Source organism: Microtus pennsylvanicus, chromosome 18 (assembly GCF_037038515.1).
Source record: "Microtus pennsylvanicus isolate mMicPen1 chromosome 18, mMicPen1.hap1, whole genome shotgun sequence".
In the NCBI taxonomy this organism is placed as follows: domain Eukaryota; kingdom Metazoa; phylum Chordata; class Mammalia; order Rodentia; family Cricetidae; genus Microtus; species Microtus pennsylvanicus.
In genome coordinates, this window is record NC_134596.1 from 25,422,791 (window position 1) to 25,445,903 (window position 23,113).

Here is a 23,113-nt window from a genome sequence, read left to right on the forward strand (position 1 = left end):
GTAAATTGGATTATTTTGTATTTTGATGTCTAGTTTCTTGATTTCTTTATAGATTTTGGAGATCATCACACTGTCAGATGTGGTGTTGGTGAAGATCTTTTCCTATTCTGTAGGCTGTTGTTTTGTCTTATTTATCATGTCCTTACAGAATCTTTTCAGTTTAAGGAGGTCCCATTCATTGATTATTCTCAGTGTATATGTTACTGGTGTTATATTTAGGAAGTGGTCTCTTGTGCCATGTGGCCCTCCTATGTGAGAGACAGTTGTGAAGCTTGGATTGCCTGAGGGGCCCCTGGCAGTAGGACCAGGACCTATCCCTGGGACATGAGCTAGTTTGTTGGAACCCATTCTCTATGGTGGGATGCTATGCTCAGCCTTAAGACAGGGATGTGTAGCTAGGTCTTGTTCCAACTTAGTGTTCCAGACTTTATGTACTCTCCATAGGAGTTCTTACCTTTTGGGAGGAAGGGCTTGGGGGTGGGCTGGGGGAAAGTTGAGGTAGAGCTGGAGGAGGGGTGGTATGGAGTATTTCGGTTGGAATGTGAAGTGAAAATTTAAAGAATAAATAAAAAAAGGATACTATGATCCTATTGACTCAGTTTTTCTCAGTTTCACCTGGGATACTTTTGTTTAGTCAAAAGCTTGCCACATTTTATGAATGTCAGATGAGCATTCTCTTTCTCTTTGTTTTCATTTTGTTGTTATTACTGTTTTTGACATAAATTTTTATGATGTATCCCAGACTACCCTACCTATTGCTATACAGTTGAGGATAACCTTGAATTTCTGATGCACCTCCCTTCACTTCCCTTGTTCTAGTATCACAACAATGTACTACCATGCACAACTAGGGTTTTATTTTGTTTGTTTTTAAAGAGCAAACGTATAACACCAAAAATTCACTTATGAAATTTAACAATGTTTAATAATCTTTTCAAGTTTAATAATAGGTCTACCTTTCTAGATTCTATCTCATTTGTCCCCAAAACCTTGACCTATTTATTATCGTCTCTTCTTTCTAATTATAATGTAAACAAACATAAAATCAACAGAAATCCTGTGTGTTATTCTTCAAGGATAGTGACTTTTTTGGATATAGGCTGTGAGTATCTGAAAGAGCAGGCAGATAGTGGACATGTGAAGAACTCATGATCTCATGAGTAGATAAGACACTAAAGGTGCCTGCTTCACCTAGAAACTCGATATTAGAGGTTTGGGACGTAGCTCCTTTGGAAGAGTACTAGCCAACACGTGTGGAGCCTTTGGTTTGATCACAAAGAGTGCACAAACCAAACTGGGTGTGGTGGCCCATTCCTGAAATCTTAGCATTCAGGAGGGAGAGGCAGGGTATTAATTGTTCAAAACCATCAATGACCATGGTGAATTCAGGGCCCTCTCTGACCTACTTGAGCCTTTGCCTCAGAAATGAAAAAATACACAGACCATTCAAAGTTAGTACAAACTAAAGGAGACCTTCATTTTGGTCAGGCATTTAACTCCGTGATTCCATTGTAATTCCAGATCTAGACTGAGAGATGAACTGATTTGCATTTTGAGGGTGTTCCTGGGATGTAGGATGCAGGTATTTCAAGGTGAAATGGGAACCTCTGAATATCTGGGTATCTAAAGTAACAGACTTTCTGCATACAAAATTTATTTAAACTGAAGCTCAAAAAGTGTGGCAAGCTAGGCTGGGGACGTAGTATGGTTGGTAGAGTGCTAGCCCAGTGTGCTTGAAGTCTGAATTTTGGTCCCCAGAATGTCACAAACTAGGACAGTGACCCCTGCACTCAGGAGGCAAGGCAAGAGAACCAGATGTTCAGTGTTCTCCTTGGCTGCATAGAAAATTCAAGGCCAGTCTGGAATATATGAGAACTTGTTGGCAGGTTAGGGGGAGAGGGAGAGGAAGAGGAAGAGGAAGAGGGAGAAAAAGAGAAGGGGAAGGGGGGGAGAGGGGGAGAGAGAGAGAGAGAGAGAGAGAGAGAGAGAGAGAGAGAGAGAGAGAGAGAGAGAGAGAATATAAAAACTCCAGAGGGCTAGTTGTAACATATTACCTGTGAGGACAGGAAGGATGTGGTATTTTTCCCGTGAAAGTTTGTCATGTTCAGTGGGGAGGAAGAGCACTGATCACTACTTACTCTTCCTGTAAGTAAAGCGAGACGTCAAACTCTATTTGAGGGCTGACCCCTTTCCAGAAATTACAGGCTCTGGATGTCTTGCCAACCCGTCATCACTGTCCGTCCGCTAACTCTGTGCACATCGAAGCGGCAGCTGTCATTGCCGAGAATGCTACAGTAAGATAATAAGATGGGGTACATTTCATCTTTGCGTGCTTAAAACAAATCCCCGTGAAGAGCAGCAGCAGCTCCGGGGATGAGAGAGCGATCTCAGGTGTCATTAACATAAAATGCCAAATGGATTTGCACGTTGGGAGCAAATGGATTTGCTTTAAAAGCGAAAGCTCTCAAGGTAGGTGTAGTACACACCGCGGCCCTCTGCAGTCGCCGAGCTGGAGGAAATATCAAAGCCATAGGCGTGCACGGAGATACCTCAAAATCACAGCCACGCATGCAGGTCTGAATATAAATGCAAGCATATGTGCTTCTCAATTCTGCACAGCCTAGCTATGCCACTGGGGTGGTTCAGTTTCTTTATCCCAGAAAACAAACAGCTACCAAACAAAACTTTCCCTAAACTAAGAGCTCTCTACCTTCTATATTATTTTCACTGTCACAACTTCTCTCCACATCCAGATCACACATAGTCTTGCATGTCTTCTCATCCCTTATCCCTGGCTAGTAGCCTCAAGCATAATCAGTAATACCTTTTCTAATTTTTTGGTTAATTTTGTTTTGTTCCATCCTACTGCTTCCACTGTGAAGTGTGCTTAAATAAAATGAAATTTCAAGTGGATCACAGCCTCTTCTCAGTGGTCTCTGTCCAAGTTTCTCCTCTATTCGGTTCACCCTGCATCTTGGTACCCGACTATTTTCATAGGCAGTATAGATTTCATGAGGCAAGAAACAATGGACATAGTCACAGTTGTGCTGTGCATCCCTGACCATTGCAGATATGAATGAAGTTCTGGATAGCGTCGTGTGTGTGTATGGATGTAGCTGTGGGTATACTCACACGTCACACTTGACATAGATAGGATTGTGCCGCTATCTTTCCTTGTAAACACAGATGTTAGATATAATTTCATTTGATTGTCCAGAAGAAGACCAGGGTTTGATGGTGCACGACAGTGATGCCTACAATGACGATAACCTTGGAAAGCAGGTTAAAAGTATTTAATTTTTCCATGTGAGATCGCCGGCTCTAAATGAGGTCTCTGAATCCCAAACATAGTGATGGAACCACACTCTGGAACTATGTCTTCTTACTCAAAACTTGGGCGATTTCTAGCTGCAATGCAGAACTTGACTTTCTCTATTTTTGAGAAACATGGTATAGAATTGTATTTCTGCTGTGTGGTAACCTATTAACCTTGCCATGAAGATGTCACCCCTGAACGTGGTCTCCATGGAGCTGAAGGAAAGAAAAGGGAAAGAGAATTGCAGAATTGCTGACTGCTGGATACAGAACAATACACACCCTTTGTTTACATAAACAGGAAGTCTCTGAAAGAACCTCAGCTCATTTCATCATGGTCAGCGATACAGAGAAAATAAAATCTGCGCAGCTGATGAGAATCCAGGTCAAGACAAGAAAATGACAGGGCAATTAAAGTGTCTTCAGGCTTTTGGATGCCTTGACTTGAGAAGAAAAACTAACGGAAAATGCAGCAAATATGCAGAGATCAAGTCTAGCATATTCTTCCTTTACGCTGCTATTGGCATGAAAAATTAGTCTGTTGCTATGTAACCCATGATAACCTTGAACTTCTGATCTCCTTGCCTCTGCCTCCTGAATGTTGAGAGTACAGATATGTGCTCCCACACCTGGTTTATATGGTGCCGGGGTTGGACCGATGGCTTCTTGCATGCTTAGACAAACACTGTTACCAAGTTAGCTACATCCCTAGCCCCTCAAGTCAAATATTCAATAGCAAATTCAGGAGAAATGAATGATTAAAGATCTTCAATTCCTTGTGATCTCTAAAAGAGAGTCTATAAGCAACTAAAAACTAATGTCTAAAGATTTCAGAACATGGAGATTGAAATATTGTAAGAAATATTATAAGCCTTTTCATCACCAAGATTAATTGAAAATAGGACAGTGGCTTCAAGACAGAAAATGTGTCAGTATCTATATTTAAATGTCAGAGGAAGATGTTTCTATATTGTTTACTGAATATCAATTCTGACATAGTTATTTATGTAATTTAAATTTTTATATTTTTGAGAATTTAATACATGAGTTGGGTATTTATATCACATTCACTCCATCCTTGCCCCTGTCTACTTCTCCCATTTCCTCCCATACTCCTTTAAAATTAATAATCTCTTTTCATTATTGTTGTGCACACACATACACACTGAGTCCCTTTAGTTTACTCATATAAACTACTGTTTAGGACTAACCCCTTGAGATTGATTAAATCATTGAAGGCCTCACCCCTAGAAAGAACTGATTAACCCATTCCCCCTCTCTGATACCCATTGATTAACAATAGCCATTCATCTAGGGATGGAACCTTGTAAAAATTGCACACATAATCCCATCCAAATACGCTTGTTGACAAGTACCATTACACAGTCTTATATGTTTGGCCAACACATTTTCTTTTGCAAGTTTGATGTTACTAAAGACTATTCTTGCCTAGATTTCTTTCACTCCAATGAGGAAGATCAAATAAATAAAAATAATATTAATACAAATTTCTCCAAAATGGTTCTATAAGGACTGTGATTAAGGGTGGAACAAACAGGAATAGAATTCTTTAGCTTGGGAACATATAAAATTTTGGGTGCTGGGGTAGCCCACTGAAAGTTAAATGGGTGGGAACGGATAGACAAAATATGAGAAGCTTAACCAAATATATGTCAGACACACTTGCACAGCTGAAACTAAGCAGTTCTATTGTGGTGGAGATTGGAAGGGTACAAGTAGGAGGAGATTGAATGGTGGTGGTTCTGGTGACGGATATGTTTGACACCCTCCATCTGTAGCACTTTGTTGGTTTATTGTGTAGAGTAAGTGGCATCATACCAGGAATGCGTCCTGTGGATGGGTGTTTCTGGGAAGTTTTCCAGGTGGGTTGGCCTCCTAGGATGCCTCTACCTGGTTATAAAGCTGAGTCATCTTTGAAATAAACATGTTAGCTTTGACTGTGAGTATTCCCAGGGAACATGTGATCTTGAGCACATTCCAGTTCTTGGAGCTTTCAGGTATTTCCCATGACCAGGGAGAGAAACAATGGAACAGAGAAGGGATGTGTGGGCTAGAGGCAGAGACCTGGGTATAAAGGGCTTTTGTTACATATCTTGGGTCACTCATGTAGTTGATTTTAGGCCTTGATTTCTTCACTGGGTGGTAATACTGTTGAGTTTCACAGAGTTATAGGGTCAGCCTACCCAGTGAGCTATCTTGAGCTCAAATTAATTATTTGTGGGATTGAGGGACCTGGAGAGTCATACACTGAATTTGCTTTTTATGGGTATATACAGTGGAAACTTGTGTTTCCCAGATTTGTCTCAAAACTCTATTAACCCAGCATTAAGTCAAGTGCAGTTTCTGGTTCTTTTAGCAGCTGTAAATATGTAGGCCAGTCCGGACACTTGCAGGACAGATCTGGAGCTTCCTGGACATCTGGAGCTGGTAGCAGTTGGGCAGGAGTCAGAGGGAAGTTGGATTCATTAGTTTGTTTGTCTGCTTGGGTTTTATTCTACGAAGCTATTTTCCTTCGAAACGTCTGATTCTTTGTATGTTGTTCCTTCCTGCAGTCACAGATGCTCACTGAGGGGTGAGGACCTCAACAGACAGTGGCTCCTTCCCCAAGCTCATCTCCAGCCAACCATCTACCATGCCAAAGGTCTTCTCCACTACCTGAGCAGTATTGGCCGGGGGCCTGTGGTGAGTCACTTCCTTCTTTTTGTCAATTCTTCTCATACATTACCAGCTTCCTTCCACCCTCCAGCAGGCAGTTTATCAGCTGTCCAGGCAATAAAAACATGGGGAAAAATGTATGTGATAACTTTTGAGGGATTTATTATAATAGTTGTTGTATCAAGTTACCACACACTGTCATACGCTATCCAGCAGAATAGAGTCTCCTTGTATTACAATTCTGGAAGCTGGCAGCCTACAATCAAAGAGATGGCAAGCTGTTCTGATACTGGTGGTTTTAGGAAAAAAATAGTTCCTTCTCTTGCAGTGTGTTAAGGCAACCTGCGGTGCTTAGCAGTCTTTCATTTATGGTGGCTTATTTGAGTCATGGCCTACATCTTCCCAGGACTATCTGAGCTTGATGTCTGGTGGTCCTCATTCTCTCTTCTAAGGATGTTCATCATTGAATTAGAGCAGTGACTCAGTTAGACCTCAGCATTTTTCAACTTGCCAATATGTTCCTTCTGCATAAGGACATAGTCCTAGGCACCAGGGATGAGGGTGGCAAAAAATATTTTACAACGATGCAGTTCATCTCACAATAGGTTCAGAACAATGGTTCAGTACTCACTGTTGAAAACTGGACAAAATGTAAAATGAATAACATTTTCTTGATTTAAATTTTTCTAGTTATACTCCTGCTTCATTAAACTAGACAAAAATATACATACCTATTAGAGGATGGAGAAAAATCTTCTAAATGTTCATATTTAGATTCAACTAACATTCATTTTTTTCAAGACAGATCTAGCGCTATTTTAGGCTGTTTCGCATGCAGGGTTTTCAGTCCCAGGTACTATGCAAATGATGTGAGACAGACCCTTTGAAAGGAGAGGCCTTAGCTCCAGAAAAGAAAGAGGAAATGACGAGAGGGTGGTCTGTGGGAATGCTCTTGAGTTGTCTACAAACTGTGAGCAGATCCATCAGCGGAAGTGTGGGGGCAAACGTCCACATGTAGAGAGCTTAGTTAAAAGTGAAGCGCCATCAGAATGGGCAGCTCTATCCTAATCCACTTTCTAAAGCTTCTACTATGTCATTGAGAGCATGCCATGTTTAACGAGTCCTGGGAAGCAGTGTGAATGTGTGCTTTAGGTTTGTACTCAAATGTCAAGATCAAAGATCAACATGTAAAGTGCTCTCCATAAGGCCATTCGAATGTACACAGCAGAATAGAGATTCAGTTCTCTTGTTGGAGGCTGCATATTCATTTCCGGGCCACCGAGACTCCCGAAATAATTACACAGAAATCTGTATTAATTGCATTGCTGTTTGGCCAATAGAGTAAGCATATTTCTCACTAGCTTTTACATCTGAAATAACTCATCTCTATTAATGTGTGCACCACTATGAGGTCGTGGCCAACCGGCAAGTTTCCAGGATCTGTCTCCTCTGGTGGCAGCTACATAGCATCCTACTGACTCCACCTACTTCTGCCAGCATTTAGCTTAGTATTCCTGCCTAGCTTTATTCTGTCCAATCACAGGCCAAATAAGCTTCTTCATTCATTCATCAACAAAAGCAACACATATGCAGAAGGACTTCTCATACCATGTTGTGGTTTTTCTTATTGATTTTATTGTGCTCTGCATTTTTCTCTGCTCCTCTCCCTGCCTCTCCCCTCCCTTTTAACCCTCTCCCATGGTCCCCATGCTCCCAATTTACTCAGGAGATCTTGTCTTTTACTTCCCATTTAGATTAGATCCATGTATGTCTCTCCTAGGGTCCTTATTGTCGTCTGTGTTCTCTGGGACTATGATTTGTAGGCTGGTTTTCTTTGCTTTATGTTTAAAAATCACTTATGAGTGAGTACATATGTCAGTTGTCTTTCTAGGTCTGGGCTGCCTCACTCAATATGATGTTTTCTAGCTCCATTCATTTGCCTACAAATTTCAAGATGCCATTATTTTTATATGCTATGTAGTACTCCATTGTATAAATGTACCACATGTTCCTTATCTATTCTTTAGTCGAGGGGCATTTAGGTTGTCAACAAAACAAAACGGCAGCCTACAGAATGGGAAAAGATCTTCACCAACCCCACATCAAACAGAGGTCTAATCTTCAAAGTATACAAAGAACTCAAAAAATTGGTCATCAAAAGAACAAATAACCCAATAAAAAAAAGTGGAGTACAGACTTAAACAGAGAACTCTCAACAGAGGAATCTAAAATGGCTGAAAGACATTTAAGGAAATACTCAACATCCTTAGTCATCAGAGAAATGCAAATCAAAACAACTCTGAGATTCCATCTTACACCTGTAAGAATGGCCAAGATCAAAAACACTGATGCCAACTTATGCTGGAGAGGTTGTGGGGTAAAGGGAACACTCCTGCATTGCTGGTGGGAGTACAAGCTGGTACAGTCCCTTTGGATGTCAGTGTAGTGATTTCTCAGAAAATTAGAAAATAATTTCCTCAAGACCCAGCAATACCACTTTGGGGTATATATCCAAAGGATGCTCAATCATGCCACAAGGACATGTGCTCAACTATGTTCATAACAGCTTTGTTTGTCATAGCCAGAACCTGGAAATATGTTGTGATTTTTTTTTTGATGTCACTCTATAGCCTCTCTTTGTGACTTTCTCTTTGAGAGAGTATATTAATGGTACCCACATCCAGGTTGAAAGATTTCATGGACCTCAAAATAGTCATTAACTTGTATGGATACTTTATTTCAGTGAAAGGAAACAGATTAATATAGACACCTGACAAGGCATACATGTCATATCTATGAGGGAGCTGGTGTAAACTCCCCCTTCCAGTAGAGCTTGAAAAAGAGCTTAACTCTCCTGCAACAATGTAACCACCAATTAGATAACTTCACCTGAACTTGATGCTAAGGGTATTTTTATCCTATTATTTTAATTATTTTTATATCTATAGTGTAGTATATAATTCAAAACCTGCGTATGATAAATAATGATCAATTAAGAGTGTGTAACATTTCTATCTTCTTAACAATTAAAAAAAAGAAATATGAAAGACAAACATTCCAAGTTCTCATTTATTTGTGGATTCTTAAAATGTCAATTTCAATATAGAATAATGGTTACTAACAAGTTATAGAGGAAGAGGGATAAAAGATGGAGGGAGGATGGATAATAGACCCAAAGTACAGAAGCAGGGAGCAGTGAGGTCTAGTGTTTCTCAACGCAGTAGACTGACTGCTGATTTACAGGGACTTACATATGTTAGAATTTCAGAGGCTCCAAACACAATGTGATTATGAAGGTATAGATATGTCAGTTGCCATGACCTGATTATCCCACATTCTATATGTACATTGAAATATCACTGCATACCCCATAAATAGGTTCAGATAAATTTTGCGGAGGAGGTGGTCAGCTACGCAGCCATGGGGTGCTTTCCACAGTTAATTCTTCAGTCCAAATCCATCCTCCTCCAGATGTCAAACTTATGCCTCCAGGTTCAAGCCTTGCACCAAAACTCATCCTACTAGCATTGATTATCTGGCACTGCCCAAATCCCCCAGCCAATGAGAGACACTCTTATCCAGCAGAACATTCCAAAGGATTAAAGGTTCATCTCCAAGAGCTCATCAGGACACAGGGTGTTCTTTGAAACCTGCCAAGTTCCACTGCTCCAGATTTGCCGAGTCTACTTCTCTTTTGCCATAGAACAACGTGTGCTCCCACCCCAAGAATCTAAATTCAACACTGGGTCAAATGTACAATATCATGCTGCTGCCAAGCCTGCTTCACTCAAGGAGGTAGTGTCGTCTCTGCTGGTGATTGTCTTCAACGAGCTCTCCATAGCAAGGCTCCAATCTCATGGTTGCAAGCTGGAGGAAGGATGTTTCTCTGTGTGGGAAGCTTTAGCCTCCAGGAGACGAGAGCGATTTGGAACAGAAGAATGCCGTATCTGATGCACATTTAAACGCACGCGCATAGTAAACCCACCACGAAACGAGATTTCTTTCTGCTCCGACAATCTCTAATTGAAGAGCACGGCATTTATTTTAAAGTGTGACAGGTGAAAGGCTTGTTTAAAAGTATAAATAAACATTAATTAGCCATAAACACGACAGCCGCAGACTTGTTTCCTGCTGGGACCATCTGAGAGGTGGGTGAGAAACAGCTGAGTACTAACTGCTACTCACGGTGTTACGGAGCTCTCTAATTGGCTGAATGCCACCTTTTAGTTACCTACAGGGCTAAATTTAACCCTCCTCCCACCGGCAGCTGCATCCCCGTCATTCACTCCTAAGGGTCCTGTCCTGGCAGGGAAGAGTCCTTCTGTGTTCACACTGATTTTTAAGTTCTATGGCTGGAGATTAATGCTGACTCTGCCTCGTTTCTGGGTCTTATGAAAATGTTTTTGAAGTACTGGGAAAACATTCTGTGATGGCTGGGAAGATCCACCTATTATAGATGCTTCTCAGGTATTTGAGTCTTGGGTGAATTAATGTGAGTCGCAAGGACCAAAAGGATGTGAGACAGAGATGAAAATAACTGTGCTGATTCCTCTGAGGCTTGCCAATAAGCAGGCGTGTACCTCTATCCTTCATTTCCTGCATCTGTTCACCTTCACTACAATGGGAACAGTCATCTCCCTGTTTGTATATTAATTTATATCATGGAATTGTAATGATTATGGTAGGCATTAGTGATGCAAAGCCAATATACACATTTTGTTTTATAGTTTTTAAAACTTTAATAATCATGCATACATATAGTATGTTTGAACAAATCCAGCCCTGTTACCTCTCCTCTAATTCCTCTCTTACACCCCCTCCCACTTTTCCCTTCCAATGCTATGGGCTTTAAAATATAATCTAATACCCACAAAATCTATTTACTGATGCCTATATGTACATAAATGTGCAACCATCTACCGGGGCATGGATGGTCTCTCAGGACCTGCATTGCAAAGGAAACTAAACCAGCAACTATTGGTTGCTAATAGGGCCTAAGTTATCAACAGTTGCTAATAGGAACTCATCATCCCCTGCCCCATCCATTTTTTCCTATGATTACACAGCCTTGAAGAGAAAGGGCATATTATAGGTGTCCCATTTAAAACTGAATACTCCACAATCTTATTTTCTGCACATTGGCTGTTTGGGGGTCTCTGTATTAATCACCACATACTGTAAAAAGAAGCTTCTATGGTGAAGGTTGAGAAATGCATATATCTACGGTCATAAAGATAAGAACTCAAACATGGGTTTCTTACAATGTCCATTTAACAGAATAAAAGATGACCCTCTGATTTGAGTTCTTAAGAAGACAGCATGAACCAAAGTATAAAAATGGTGACAGAGGTCTTGCAAAGCTTTTCTGGGACATTTGTGATGCAGATGATGAGTTGAGATGGAATCATGGAAGAACTAGGTGGTGACGCCACTTCTGCTGTATTTGAAGGATAAGCTGGCATGGGGAACACTCCTGGGCTCTTACAGATCTTCTGCAAGCTCTTTCCCATTTTATTGGACCCATAATGGCTGTTCTTGTTTGTCAGAGAGTTCAGATGTTGGACTCAAAAGACCAGACAGACAAGAAATGTTAGCCTATTCTTGTCTTGAAATATTGTTCAATAATTGTCCTAGATGGCTATAATAAATGCCCAGATCAGAAACAACTTGGAGAGGAAAGGGTTTATTTCAGCTTACCCTTTCAGGTCACAGTCCATCATTAAAGAAAGTCAGAGAAAGAAATCAAGGCAGGGACTCAAGCAGAAACTATGGAGGAATGCATACTGTTTACTAGTTTGCTCTCTGGCTCACGCTCAGCTTTCTTTCTTATATAGCCCAGACCCATTGGCCTAAGGACAGTGCTACCCAAAGTGGACTAAGCCCTTCTACATCAGTCATCAATAGGTCAAATTTTCATAGTCATGACCCCAGGCTAAAGTAATCTAGGAAGTTCTTCAATGAAAGATCGCTTCCCAGGTGACTCCATGCTATATCAAGTCGACAATAAAAGCTAACCAGTGTCGTAATCAAAATTCTCCCCAATAAGAAAATCCAATTAACTAGCAGTACATTCAGTATACAAATTAATATCAAAACATTATTTTAAGTGAAAGAAATTGGGTATGAAAGGATACATTGTATATATTTGTATTTCATAACAAGGATAGGTAAATATTAGAGCACTGTTTAACTCCAGGGAAAGAATTTGTAGAAAGTGGAAATATTCTTTATCATGATTGAGACTAAGTTATACCAACCTTGCTGAACTATATATTCAGTATTTATATTTTCCAGTAATGGACAATTTTTGCCTAAATACAGAAAAGCTAAAAAGACATGAAACAAAAATACAGAGGATAAAATACAGCTGGATAAAAATTGGGGTGCGTGAAATAGACTGGTCAGCCTAGAAGGGTGCGAGTCAAGTCTAGAAAGGCAACTTTGCCAATATCTAACAGAAGGCAGTGAAAATGCAGTTTAGAAGTCATGAAGACCCAACCAGAGAGAAAACATGCCAGCAGGGAAGCCCAATGCAACAGACAAGTTCAAGAATCGGCTGTTAAGAGGCATTGACTTGCTTCCTGTTTGTGACCCTCCATACGAGAGCCAGAAGACCCTTGACCCAGAGCACAGTCCAGCACCGCATCACCACTGGAGAGGGCTCTCCGGCTAGAGCCGGGTCACAGGATGTCAGGTAAACAGTCTCAGAGGAGCTGCCATGTTACAGCTGCTGGCTTGGTCCTTGGGCTGCTGCCAAGACCCCGGCTTCAGGATTAGGAGAGGTATCGATTCCCATCCACATGGCTCTCGTTGCGTGAGTGCCTGTTGATAAAGGGATTTCAGGATTCTTTGAAGAGCTCATTGATCCTCCCTTTACAACTCTCACAAACTGGGCTGCCTTCTGCCAAGGGGACAGAACAGGTCCTGTGTGTGTGTGTGTGTGTGTGTGTGTGTGTGTGTGTGTGTGTGTGTGTGTGTATGCACACGTGTGTTTACTTTCTCTAAGACCCAGTGGAATGAGAGTTTTCTCCATGTAAAAGATATCCCTGGTTGCATTTGTACCCCCAGCATATATATGTTGAGTAAATTAGCCTATGTTTAAAAAAGCACAGACAGAGAATGGGAGGAAGATTGCAGGTCCCTAAAACCTGTCTATGCAGAGCTCAGGAGACTCAGTATAGCATTTATCATTTGTACTGTATTCCTCAAAAGGGGCAGATTATGCTTATGTCCATTGTCTGTTAAGGATATAAATTTAGAACTTTCTACACTGTTGTAGTCGGAGGCTGCTCATTTGTTCCCGGCTGCTCAGACTTGGAATAATTAGTCAGAAACTATATTATTTAAAACACTGCTTGGTCAATAGCTTAAGGATATTGCTAGCTAGTTCTTATATCTGAAATTAACCCATTTCCATTTTTTTTTTATATTTTACCATGAGACTTGTGGCCTACTGGCAAGGTTCTGGTGCATCGTATTCTGTGTCTACATGGCTTCTCCCTGACTCTGCTCACTATATCTATATCTATCTATGTATATCTATCTCTATCTCTATCTATCTTTCTATCTATCTATCTATCTATCTATCTATCTATCTATCTATCTATCTATCTATTCATTCCAGCCTGGCTTTACTCTGTTAAGCCATTGGCCGAAAGCAGTTTCTTTATTAACTAATGGCAATAAAACATTCACAGCATGCATCACCTTTTACATCACACTGTGTATTTGAGTATATGATTGGGGGATGAGGATCTACCTTAAACGCTTCCTACTATAATTGGAGGAGGAAAATACAGTTGCTGGAAGAGAATAACTCCAATTCTCTATTCTTTCGTTTAGAATTGTTCACACTAGGAGAATAACATTGCTTCATGGCTATTGAAAAGCGATGTGTGGGTGTGGACTTTTACTGACACAGGTAGCTAATGTAAATGGATGGTCAAAGTTTGCTCCATGTTTCTCCTATTGATGTCTTCTACATTCTTTATCAGTACCATGGATTCCCCCAGCGCTCATACACACACATACACAAACACACACCCACACACACATTCACACACACACACAAAACAAATAGTACAGACAACAAGCTATTGAAGAGAGTCTTCTTTATTTATTTTATTTTATTTAAATAACATTTTCCATTTATTTTATATTCTGACTGCAGTCTTGTTTCTTCCCGGGGCTCCCTCCCATCCTCTTCCCCTCTACCCCTCCCCTTCCACTCCTCTGCCCTCTCCACTCAGATAGGGGCAGGCCTTCCATGTACTTGAAAACAAAATCATAGCATGTCAAGTTGAGGGGGGACCAAGGCTGGGCAAGGTAATCCAGCATGAGGAACAGGTTCCCCAAAGCCAGCTAAGTGCCAGGGACAGGTTCTGATATCTCTGCTAGGAGCCTTACAAAGAGACCAAGGTACACAACTGTCACACACATGCGGAGGGCCTAGGTCAGACACATGGAGGTTCCCCTAGCTAGTTTGGATTTGGTGACTTAGTTTCCCTGGTAGTATTAGTCACATGACACCCACACACCCACACCCACACACACCTACACACACCCACACACATTATATATATATATATATATATATTACACACACCACACACACATATATATACTCTCCCTTCCTCTATATATATATATGTTGTATGTAGTGTACACACTACATATATATATATACACACACTACATACAACACACACATGTTCTAGCAAGGTCTTATTCAGCCCGAGAAGTCACAATGACTATGTTGTTTGAAGGTATCATGGGGGCTACTGATTCTCTCCATCAACAAGTATAAGTAGAGAAAGGGATCCATTTTCAGCTTGAGGCACCTGCCCGGATCCCCCTGCAGAACTTTGTCTTAGTGTCAAGCTTACTGCTCAGGGGCAGCCAACCAGTGACAGAAAGTAGAAAATAACAACACAAGACCTTGGCTTAACAATCTTCTTGTAGTGCTCATTTTCATTGCTGGAGCCACTGTTTTTACTTGTTTGATTTCAGAAAACGTTTAGAGCCAGATAGATCAGAGTCTGAGATGTAACAAGTCTCTTTTTCTATGGGCATCTAAGAGTAAGCTGCTTAACCTCCTGCAACATTAGGAAAAGTCAAACGGCAGCATCTTCCTTGAGCGATATTTATACTAATTGTGGATGAATATTCGATCTTAGCATGGTAATTGGCCCATATCAGACATTCTAATAGATACAAGGCATTAAAGTTATTGAATCAGTGGTAGGTATTCAATACAAAAGAAAGCCAAATATTGAACAGTATATTTTGGGTTACCTTATATTAGGTTTTCCAAAATAATTGAAAAAGAAAACCTTTATGTTGCTTGTGGCTATTTTCATCCATCATTGGATGTCACCTCCGACTTAGATATCATGTTCCCTATGAGAGGGAGAGGGTGCATTAGAACCTTGACAGCCATGAATCGCACATCCAAAGATTCTATCAAGTATAGACAGAAAATACTAAGGAAAAAAGTAGTTGTGCTAAACATTGAAAACTTTGTTTTCCTGTCATTATTCCCTAAAAATTCCCATAGCATTTATGATGTATTAGGTATTGTAGGCAGTATAAAGATCATGCAAAGTATTTGGGAGCATGTACATATCATATGCAAATATAGAGCTGTTTGCATAAGGAATTCAAGAATTCATGGATTTTTGTGTCTGTGATGGCTCCTGGTACTTCGTAGATTCTGGGAGAAGCCAGTATCTCTAGCAGCTAGTGCTGCATCTGGGGTAGCAGTCTTGTAAACTGGGCTCTTGAAAGGTAATTGCACTTGTCACCAACATCATTTCCCTCCTGGAGATATTTACTATTCTCAGAAACGTGGGCTGAATACTGCCTGCCCAATACGGCATACAAGAGGAATCTCCAGGGCTTAGTGAGCCTTGACTGGTTGAGTTGGAAGTGTCGCTCTTTGGGGATTCCATCACATTCTCCAGAAGTCGCCTTCTCCCAGGCTCAGGCTTGCTTTCATTTTCCTGTGGTAATTGTATAAATAATGCAGTCTCACTGCTGAGAAGGAGCAATGAGACCCAGATGTCAGGATCGGGGGGGAAAACACAGCAGCTCAAAGCTGGCAAAGCAGAACTGTAAACACAGTCAGGGCAAGGCGAGCCACGGGGAACAGAGGAAGCACTAAGGGAAGGATTTGAAACAGGGTGATCTCATGAAGATGGGGGTGGGGGGCAATTAACTTGCAGAGAAATCAGAATGGGAGCAAAGGGAGGGAGAAAGGCGGGGAGGTGTGTGCAGAGCATAGCAATGCAATCCCGATCAACTTCTTTGCTGCACCATGAATGACAGAACACATGGTTGTTTGAATTAAATTAACCTTGCAATCAAGATTGGACACGAATTCCCCGGGAGGTGTCCTAGGGTTAGGCATAAGGACTAAGCGTTAGAGCCATAATCCAAGGCTCACCATTTGCTTGGCTGATGAAGAAATTAAGACCCCAAGAGGGGACAATTTAACTAAGGGTCAGAAGTCAAGACAAAGCACACTAGCTCAAGCAAAAGTAAAGAAAACTGTATTAAATCCATGTCTATTTCTATGTTTTGTTTTTGGGTTTTAGTTTTTTGCTTTGGGTGTGATAATTACCTATTAATTGAGCCTCCAATTCAGTTGTAATTACTAACTTCATTCTCACTGTGCCATTAAATCCATTTAGTCTCCAAGTTGTGTGTTTTGCCTCCTTACAAGCATTTTTTTTATTCTTTTAAAATTTTAATTTTAATCCGTGTGCGTATGTACACACATGCGCATATGCGCGTATGCACACACCATAGTGTAGCAGTCATAGAACTACTTTCTGGAGTCGTTTTTTTTTTTTTTTTTCCCAACCATGTGAGTTCCAGGTATAGAACTCAGGTCCTTGGGCTTGCACAGGAAATTCTTTGTCCACTTAGCCATCTTGCCAGCCCAAACTTCCTTTCTCTATATACTTGTCCCTGTTGGCTTCAGCTACACCCTTGTCATGCTTCTAGCCTCGTGGTCTCTTTCCTGGGTTCCGCTCTTTAAACCCTTCACTTTTCTATGTGATCCCGCTTTCCCCCCTGTCGCTAATGCTTCACTCCTCCAAGAAAACACCCAGATATCCTAGAATGGCCTTTAAGTGCACTAATTAGTGAAAGACCCTCCACGAGGACCTCTTTTCGGGAGGAGACCTCCCCAACGCCAAGGAACAGGCCGAGACCGCACGGATGCAAATCGCAAGAGGTTTATTGAGTAGACACAGGTACCTGTGGGCAGCAAGAACTCTCGGAAGATTTGCGCACCTGCCAACTGGAGGGCGGGCTTTTTATAGGGAAGAGCAAAAAGCAAGTTTACAGAAGCAAAAGCGTGGTTATGGGAATGTGGTGGGGGGCATGAATGGTTTCCTCTCTCAGCATGGATGCCTGGCAACAATCATCCCAATCATCCTGTTCCTTTCTTATAGCTAACCTGCTTTGTTGACATCCTATCTTATTGACATCTTACCTTGCAGTCTTCCTATCTCTATCTCATAGATCTCCTGCCCTCTCAGGCACATGGGATGTTCTTACGGGAGCAGGCTGGCTGCTGATCCGGAGAACTTTTTTTAAAAAGCAAACAGGACGTTCCCCTGGGAGCATGCTAGCTACGGGTTTTGAGGAGGGGGTCTGTAGGGTCTTTCAATTAGCAGCCCACTGCCCACGTCTATAGTTTCCTAAATCCATTCTTAATTCACTTTTAGCCAATTCTGAATTACTGTAGTTCCTTAACCGTATAACTCATTCTTCCCCATGTTTTGTTGTTATTGTTGTTTTTACGTTTGCATGGTGAGATTCATTGAAGATAAAGCCTTTCTCATGTCCCACCCTGCTGGGATGCCACTCCTTGGAAGGGCATGTAAAAACACTCCTCTCTAGAAGCATGAGATGTGCTTTTAGTTGCATTTCCAGAGAGTTATGTTTATCATTACCACCGCTTTCTCCTCTGGCTACCGCGTTTGTGGTCTTTCCGGGTCATCCCCAACAAACAGTTTCTAGATGAAACAGAAGAGAAAGGAAAAAAAATGGTGTCTGGGTATTAAGGGAAATTTGGATTTAAGTATTTACTCATTTACTCAGTAATCGAAACTTGAGGGTTTTATTTAAAATTGGGGGCAATAATGCCTACTTCATCTTGAGATACTCATTGTTATTATATTATAATAACTTTAATAAATCTTTAGCACATGTTATAGGATACAATTAAGTATCCTATAACATCCATTTTGTATAACTTCTTAGCATTCCAGTTGAAGCCTCACAAGTGTTCAGTAGATAAATTAATTATTTATCGTTGTTGTTGCTGTGGAGAGCAACACTGAGTTATGTTAAAATTTTAATTCTTCCTGCCGCAGAGCAGACATGCAGATTTTTGTTGAATAAATTGATGAGTGAGATAGGGCTGTTGATTAATCTATGAATGTTGTGGTCTCCAAACTGGGCACACTCACTACTATTCTGGCAAAGAATTTGGCTGGATGAAAATACAAGTATCACATCTTCAAGTAGAAAAGAAAAAGCTTCCTCCACTGAAATAAGTTGATAATTTGACTTATAATTGCCCCTTGCAATTTGGAGGAGCACATGTTTCTTATAATTAACAGGCATTTATTTTTAGGGATGTCGTTCGAGCGGCTCACAGAACAATGTCTTTATTTCTTTCTTTCCGAATCCTCAGAGGCCACTGGAATCCTAGGGCTTAGCAGAGCTCATTCCCACAGGTGAATAGGTCTATAATTTGTCATTTACCTCGGCTTTCAGAGTCTGTACGGATCAGGAAGGAAAAAATAGCAACTTTTATCTCAAACTGAATCCAGCATTTAAGGCACTCCTGTCACCAAGCAGCCTCCTGGCTTTATTGAGAAAGCTGTTGCTAAGACACAGGCTTAATTTGTTTGCACACTTTTCATAAGAATGGTGTGTGTTTATTCACACAGGAAAGCTGAGATGGGAGAGATAAAGGTTGGTGAAAAGTTCACCATGGGAGACGATTAGACCTTAAACAGTTATTTTGTTGGCTCCTCTAGGAAAAAGGGTTTTCAAAGTATGATCTTGGGATCAGGACCATCAGCCTCACATGGGTGCTTGATAGAAAGACAAATACTTCAGCCTGACTCAGACTAACTCGAATCACAGAATTGCTGGCGCGTGGCTTGCCAAGTCCTCCATGTTGTTCTGATGCAAGTTGATATATGAGACCCATTGCCACGTACCGTAGGCTAGAATATTATCCATGTCTCATCCATCACTGGGCTGTGAAAATGAGAATATTTTTTTCTCTGCTGGAAAGCCATGGCATCATCTTAGCCAGGGCAGATGGTTCAGAAGAGGATACTCATTTTTTAAAAGGTACCTCACAACTCCTCCATGAACCTCCCTAATCTGCTAACTCAGATCAAACATGAACATAATATTAGAAAATAAATGCATGCGATGCCCAAGAGGGAAATCATTTATAAACCAAAAGAATCACAAGGGTTTGCTAACAAATCAGATGCAACCCAGCAAATTCTTGCTGGAATGGAGTCTCAAGGTGCTTTACTAATAAGGACAGACCATACTGCTAGATATGAGCAGATACCATGGATAAAAGTACATAATCTAGAGCTAATTTGTCAGTTTGAGCAACTGGTTATCACTTTACAGATTAAGCCACTGCTTTGCAATCTTCCTAATGCTGCATCCAGTTAATAGAGTTCCTCATGTTATGGTGACCCCCAACCCTAAAATCATTTCATTGCTAGTTCATAGTTGTAATTTTGCTACTGTTAAGTTCTATAATGTAAATATCTGACATGCAGGATATGTGATATGCAACCCCTGTGGGGGTTGCTATTCATAGGCTGAGAACCACTGGCTTAATCAGTTATGTGAGCGGTGCCTTTGCTCAACAGTCACCTACATTTAGTCAGACTGAGATGCTCGGTCTTCCTGGGCACAAGGAGAAGTAAAGGATTAGAAGATGGGTCCTGAGTTGAATTTATGATGTGGTACCTATACCCACTTCCTATAAAGGGAGACATTCACGAAGGCACTTGCAATGCACCATCTTTATCCTTGAGAAAGCTCCAAAGTCCTCCTACACTGAAGGTCAGGTCTATAATGGATGCCACTATTGATATAGGTCTTTGATTTGGGTGGAATATGTAATCCCAAAATAGAAGAGTAAAGAACTGCCCTTAGCCATGGAAGGTAACACACATGAGGTGGCCGTCATAACATTTGTTTCCTCAGTGTTTCCCACAACTAAAATTATTGTAGATGCTCCATATTCCCTTTGCCTAAGGTGTGTATCATATACACATTTTGTGGATTTACTTTTCTTTTTTTGAGATAGGATCACATATAAGCCAGTTGACCTAAAATTCTTTGTATGGATGAGACTCACAAGTTCATATCTTGTGAGTCTCTTGAACTCATGATTCCCTTGCCTCCAACCACCAAACGTGATGGTTATATAGGGAATTTACAGAAGAACTAATTGGGACATGCATTTATTTATACTCTGCTCCCTCCTGGGAGCCCTGCAATCTACCTTCTTCCTTGAGGGTTTTTCAATGCAGCTGTGCCAGACCCCACCACTCCCAGACAGCTGGTTACACTGAGTCAACAGCATCTCTCTAACAACTCTGACATTTCAAACATGGAAGAGACCAGTGCGCCAGCCTGGGTTTATTTTCTCTTTTCCGATGCTTATTGCAGGTCTTCTGTGACTTCCATGGTCACTCCCAAAGGAAGAATGTATTCCTTTATGGTTGCAGTATGAAAGAAACTTTGTGGCAAGCAGGCTGCACTGTGGGTGGCCCTGCCCTGGTCGAGGACGTCAGCTACAGGGTAAGTCACTGTATTGCATTGTATGGTATATTGTGATCACAACTTTCCTGTGAGGACCTTTACTGCTTACCTTTGTTTCTAGAAAGATAATTTACCACTGACCTATACTTTCGTTCCCATTCACTTTTTTTCTCTTAAAATAACCATCTTGACTATTTTACCCATACAGTTAGTTATAATGCAAGCAGAATAGAGGTTTCTAGATCCAATGTACATTTGTGTTGAATTATGTCACACTACCTGGTAACTTTATTTCTATGACACAGGGAATTGGTAACAAGAAGCCAATTTTAACATCTGGCTTTATAATTGGTAACTCTGTGAATTATTATCCTGCCAATAATAAAATGAAGGCAGTAAAAATACAGTTTCATTTATGAAGATTATGAGAGGAACATAATGATTCTGAATGCAAAATCCTTAAGAAAATACAAAGGAATGATTATAGCATCTCTCTGCATGAACATTCTTTGACAAACAGAACAATGACCCACTGAACCTCATTTTATGTTATATGGACTCCAGTCATGTGGACTGCTGAATATTCACACTATGAGAAAGAACTTGAGGGGAAAGAGAGGAGCACTATTCCATGTCAGGATAATATAACTGCTTAGAGGGCATCCAGAAGAGATGGAATCTACAAAGATATCCAAATGCAAAGTAAACATTAGCCTTTGTTTCAGAGTTTTGAAGAAAATAAAGAAGATTATGATGATACTGATACTGTCTTCTTGTAAATCTTTTATTATTCTGAGTACTATAATTTACCGCACACAAAGTAGTAGTTCATCTCTAAGGTTAATGAAATATTAAAAAAAGAAATAAAATATTCACAAAATTAAGCAGGAGTAGTGGTCTATAGACTTATTCTTAGTACTAGAAGGCTGAAGATGAAGGATACTGAGTTGAAGATGAACTTGGGCTACATACTGATACTCCCAAGCAAAAGAAAACAAAATCGAAACAAAGCAACCAACAATAGGAACCAAAAACCAAAAGGAAGCAAAATCAAGCACTTTTCAAACAAAGAAATTATCATATGAGAAACCAACAAATACTTATCAAATTAATCTAACCTGGATGTATTTTCCTTGTGTTTTTCTTTAACCAGAACTTTTGACATATACTTCTGTTGATCATTTCCCTATGGCTCTTATAGCAGAATCAAGAACACACCCTCAGAAATCTATTTGCTATACGGCTTAACCTGTTAATGGTGGCAACCAGAGCTCTAACTGAATAAAATTATTTAGGAAACCAGCACATGGGGACGTTCACATGAGCAGCTCATGCCACACTGTGAAGAATGATCTTGTATACATAATGCAGGTGGATATAAAATAGATGAATCAATTTTATGAAAAGTCAGTATGGCTTGTGATATGTCTGTACCTAGAAAGGGTAACAATATTCATGGACAATTCTCTACATGGAGACATAAGAAGAAATAGAACCTAAGAGCTCTTCTTTACCAAGAGAACATCAAATTAAGCAGAGGCTGGGCATCACAACTGTCTCTCTACTTTATTCCTGTGTTAAAATATCCCAACCAATTCAACTTCGGGGACACAGGGCTTTCTTAGTTCACAGTTTAAGGTACAGTATTTCATGATAAGGAAATCGAGGCAGCAGAACTCTAAAGTCACATTATACCCATAATCAGGAAGCAGGGAGAGAAAGAAAAAGCCCAGGGAATGGTACCCCTCATAGAGGATCAGTCTCCCCACCTCAACTAACCCAATCAAGAGAATTTCCTACAATAAGAGAGGAATGCCTAAAATCCCATATTCCAACTGATTCTGTATCACATCAAGTTGACAATTGATATTAACTATTTAAATGATCAATTACAGAGTGGGTTCTTATCCTGTGTATCTCAGCTTTACTGTATGCTTGTGTTAGTTATGTTATATTAGTTAATTAATGCAAAAAGTAATTTGAGCTCAGTTTTGTGTCAAGTAAAGCAAATGGCATTATCAGGGAGAAATAGACAAACCACAGTTTCTGCCTCTGAGAGTAGGTTCAATAGTGTTTGATGGCGATGTTATTAAAATATTAGTCCTTTTGTGCACTGATAGTCATCTCTGAGACTCATTATTTTAGGTTGATCAGTTGCCCAAATCTTTGTTTTTTCCTTTGGAAAATGATAAAGTCAGAGTTTATATGAAATTTATAAAATGATTTTTGTTGGTTCTCTGGAGTTCTTCAAACTTTATTCATGGGCTGTTAAGCAATATATGCAAGGAAAAAGTTC

The 23,113-nt window shown here is 40.4% G+C and overlaps 1 protein-coding gene across 2 annotated transcripts in view; it reads left to right on the forward strand.

Moving 5' to 3' along the window:
• Agbl1 (AGBL carboxypeptidase 1) overlaps positions 1-23,113 on the forward strand; it is a 768,202-nt gene that overhangs the window by 389,052 nt on the left and 356,037 nt on the right. For both annotated transcript variants that reach the window (XM_075952813.1, XM_075952814.1), the window contains exons 19-20: positions 5,889-6,018; positions 20,725-20,856. In XM_075952813.1, coding sequence (XP_075808928.1) covers positions 5,889-6,018; positions 20,725-20,856 — 262 coding nt within the window. The remainder of the gene's footprint in view (positions 1-5,888; positions 6,019-20,724; positions 20,857-23,113) is intronic.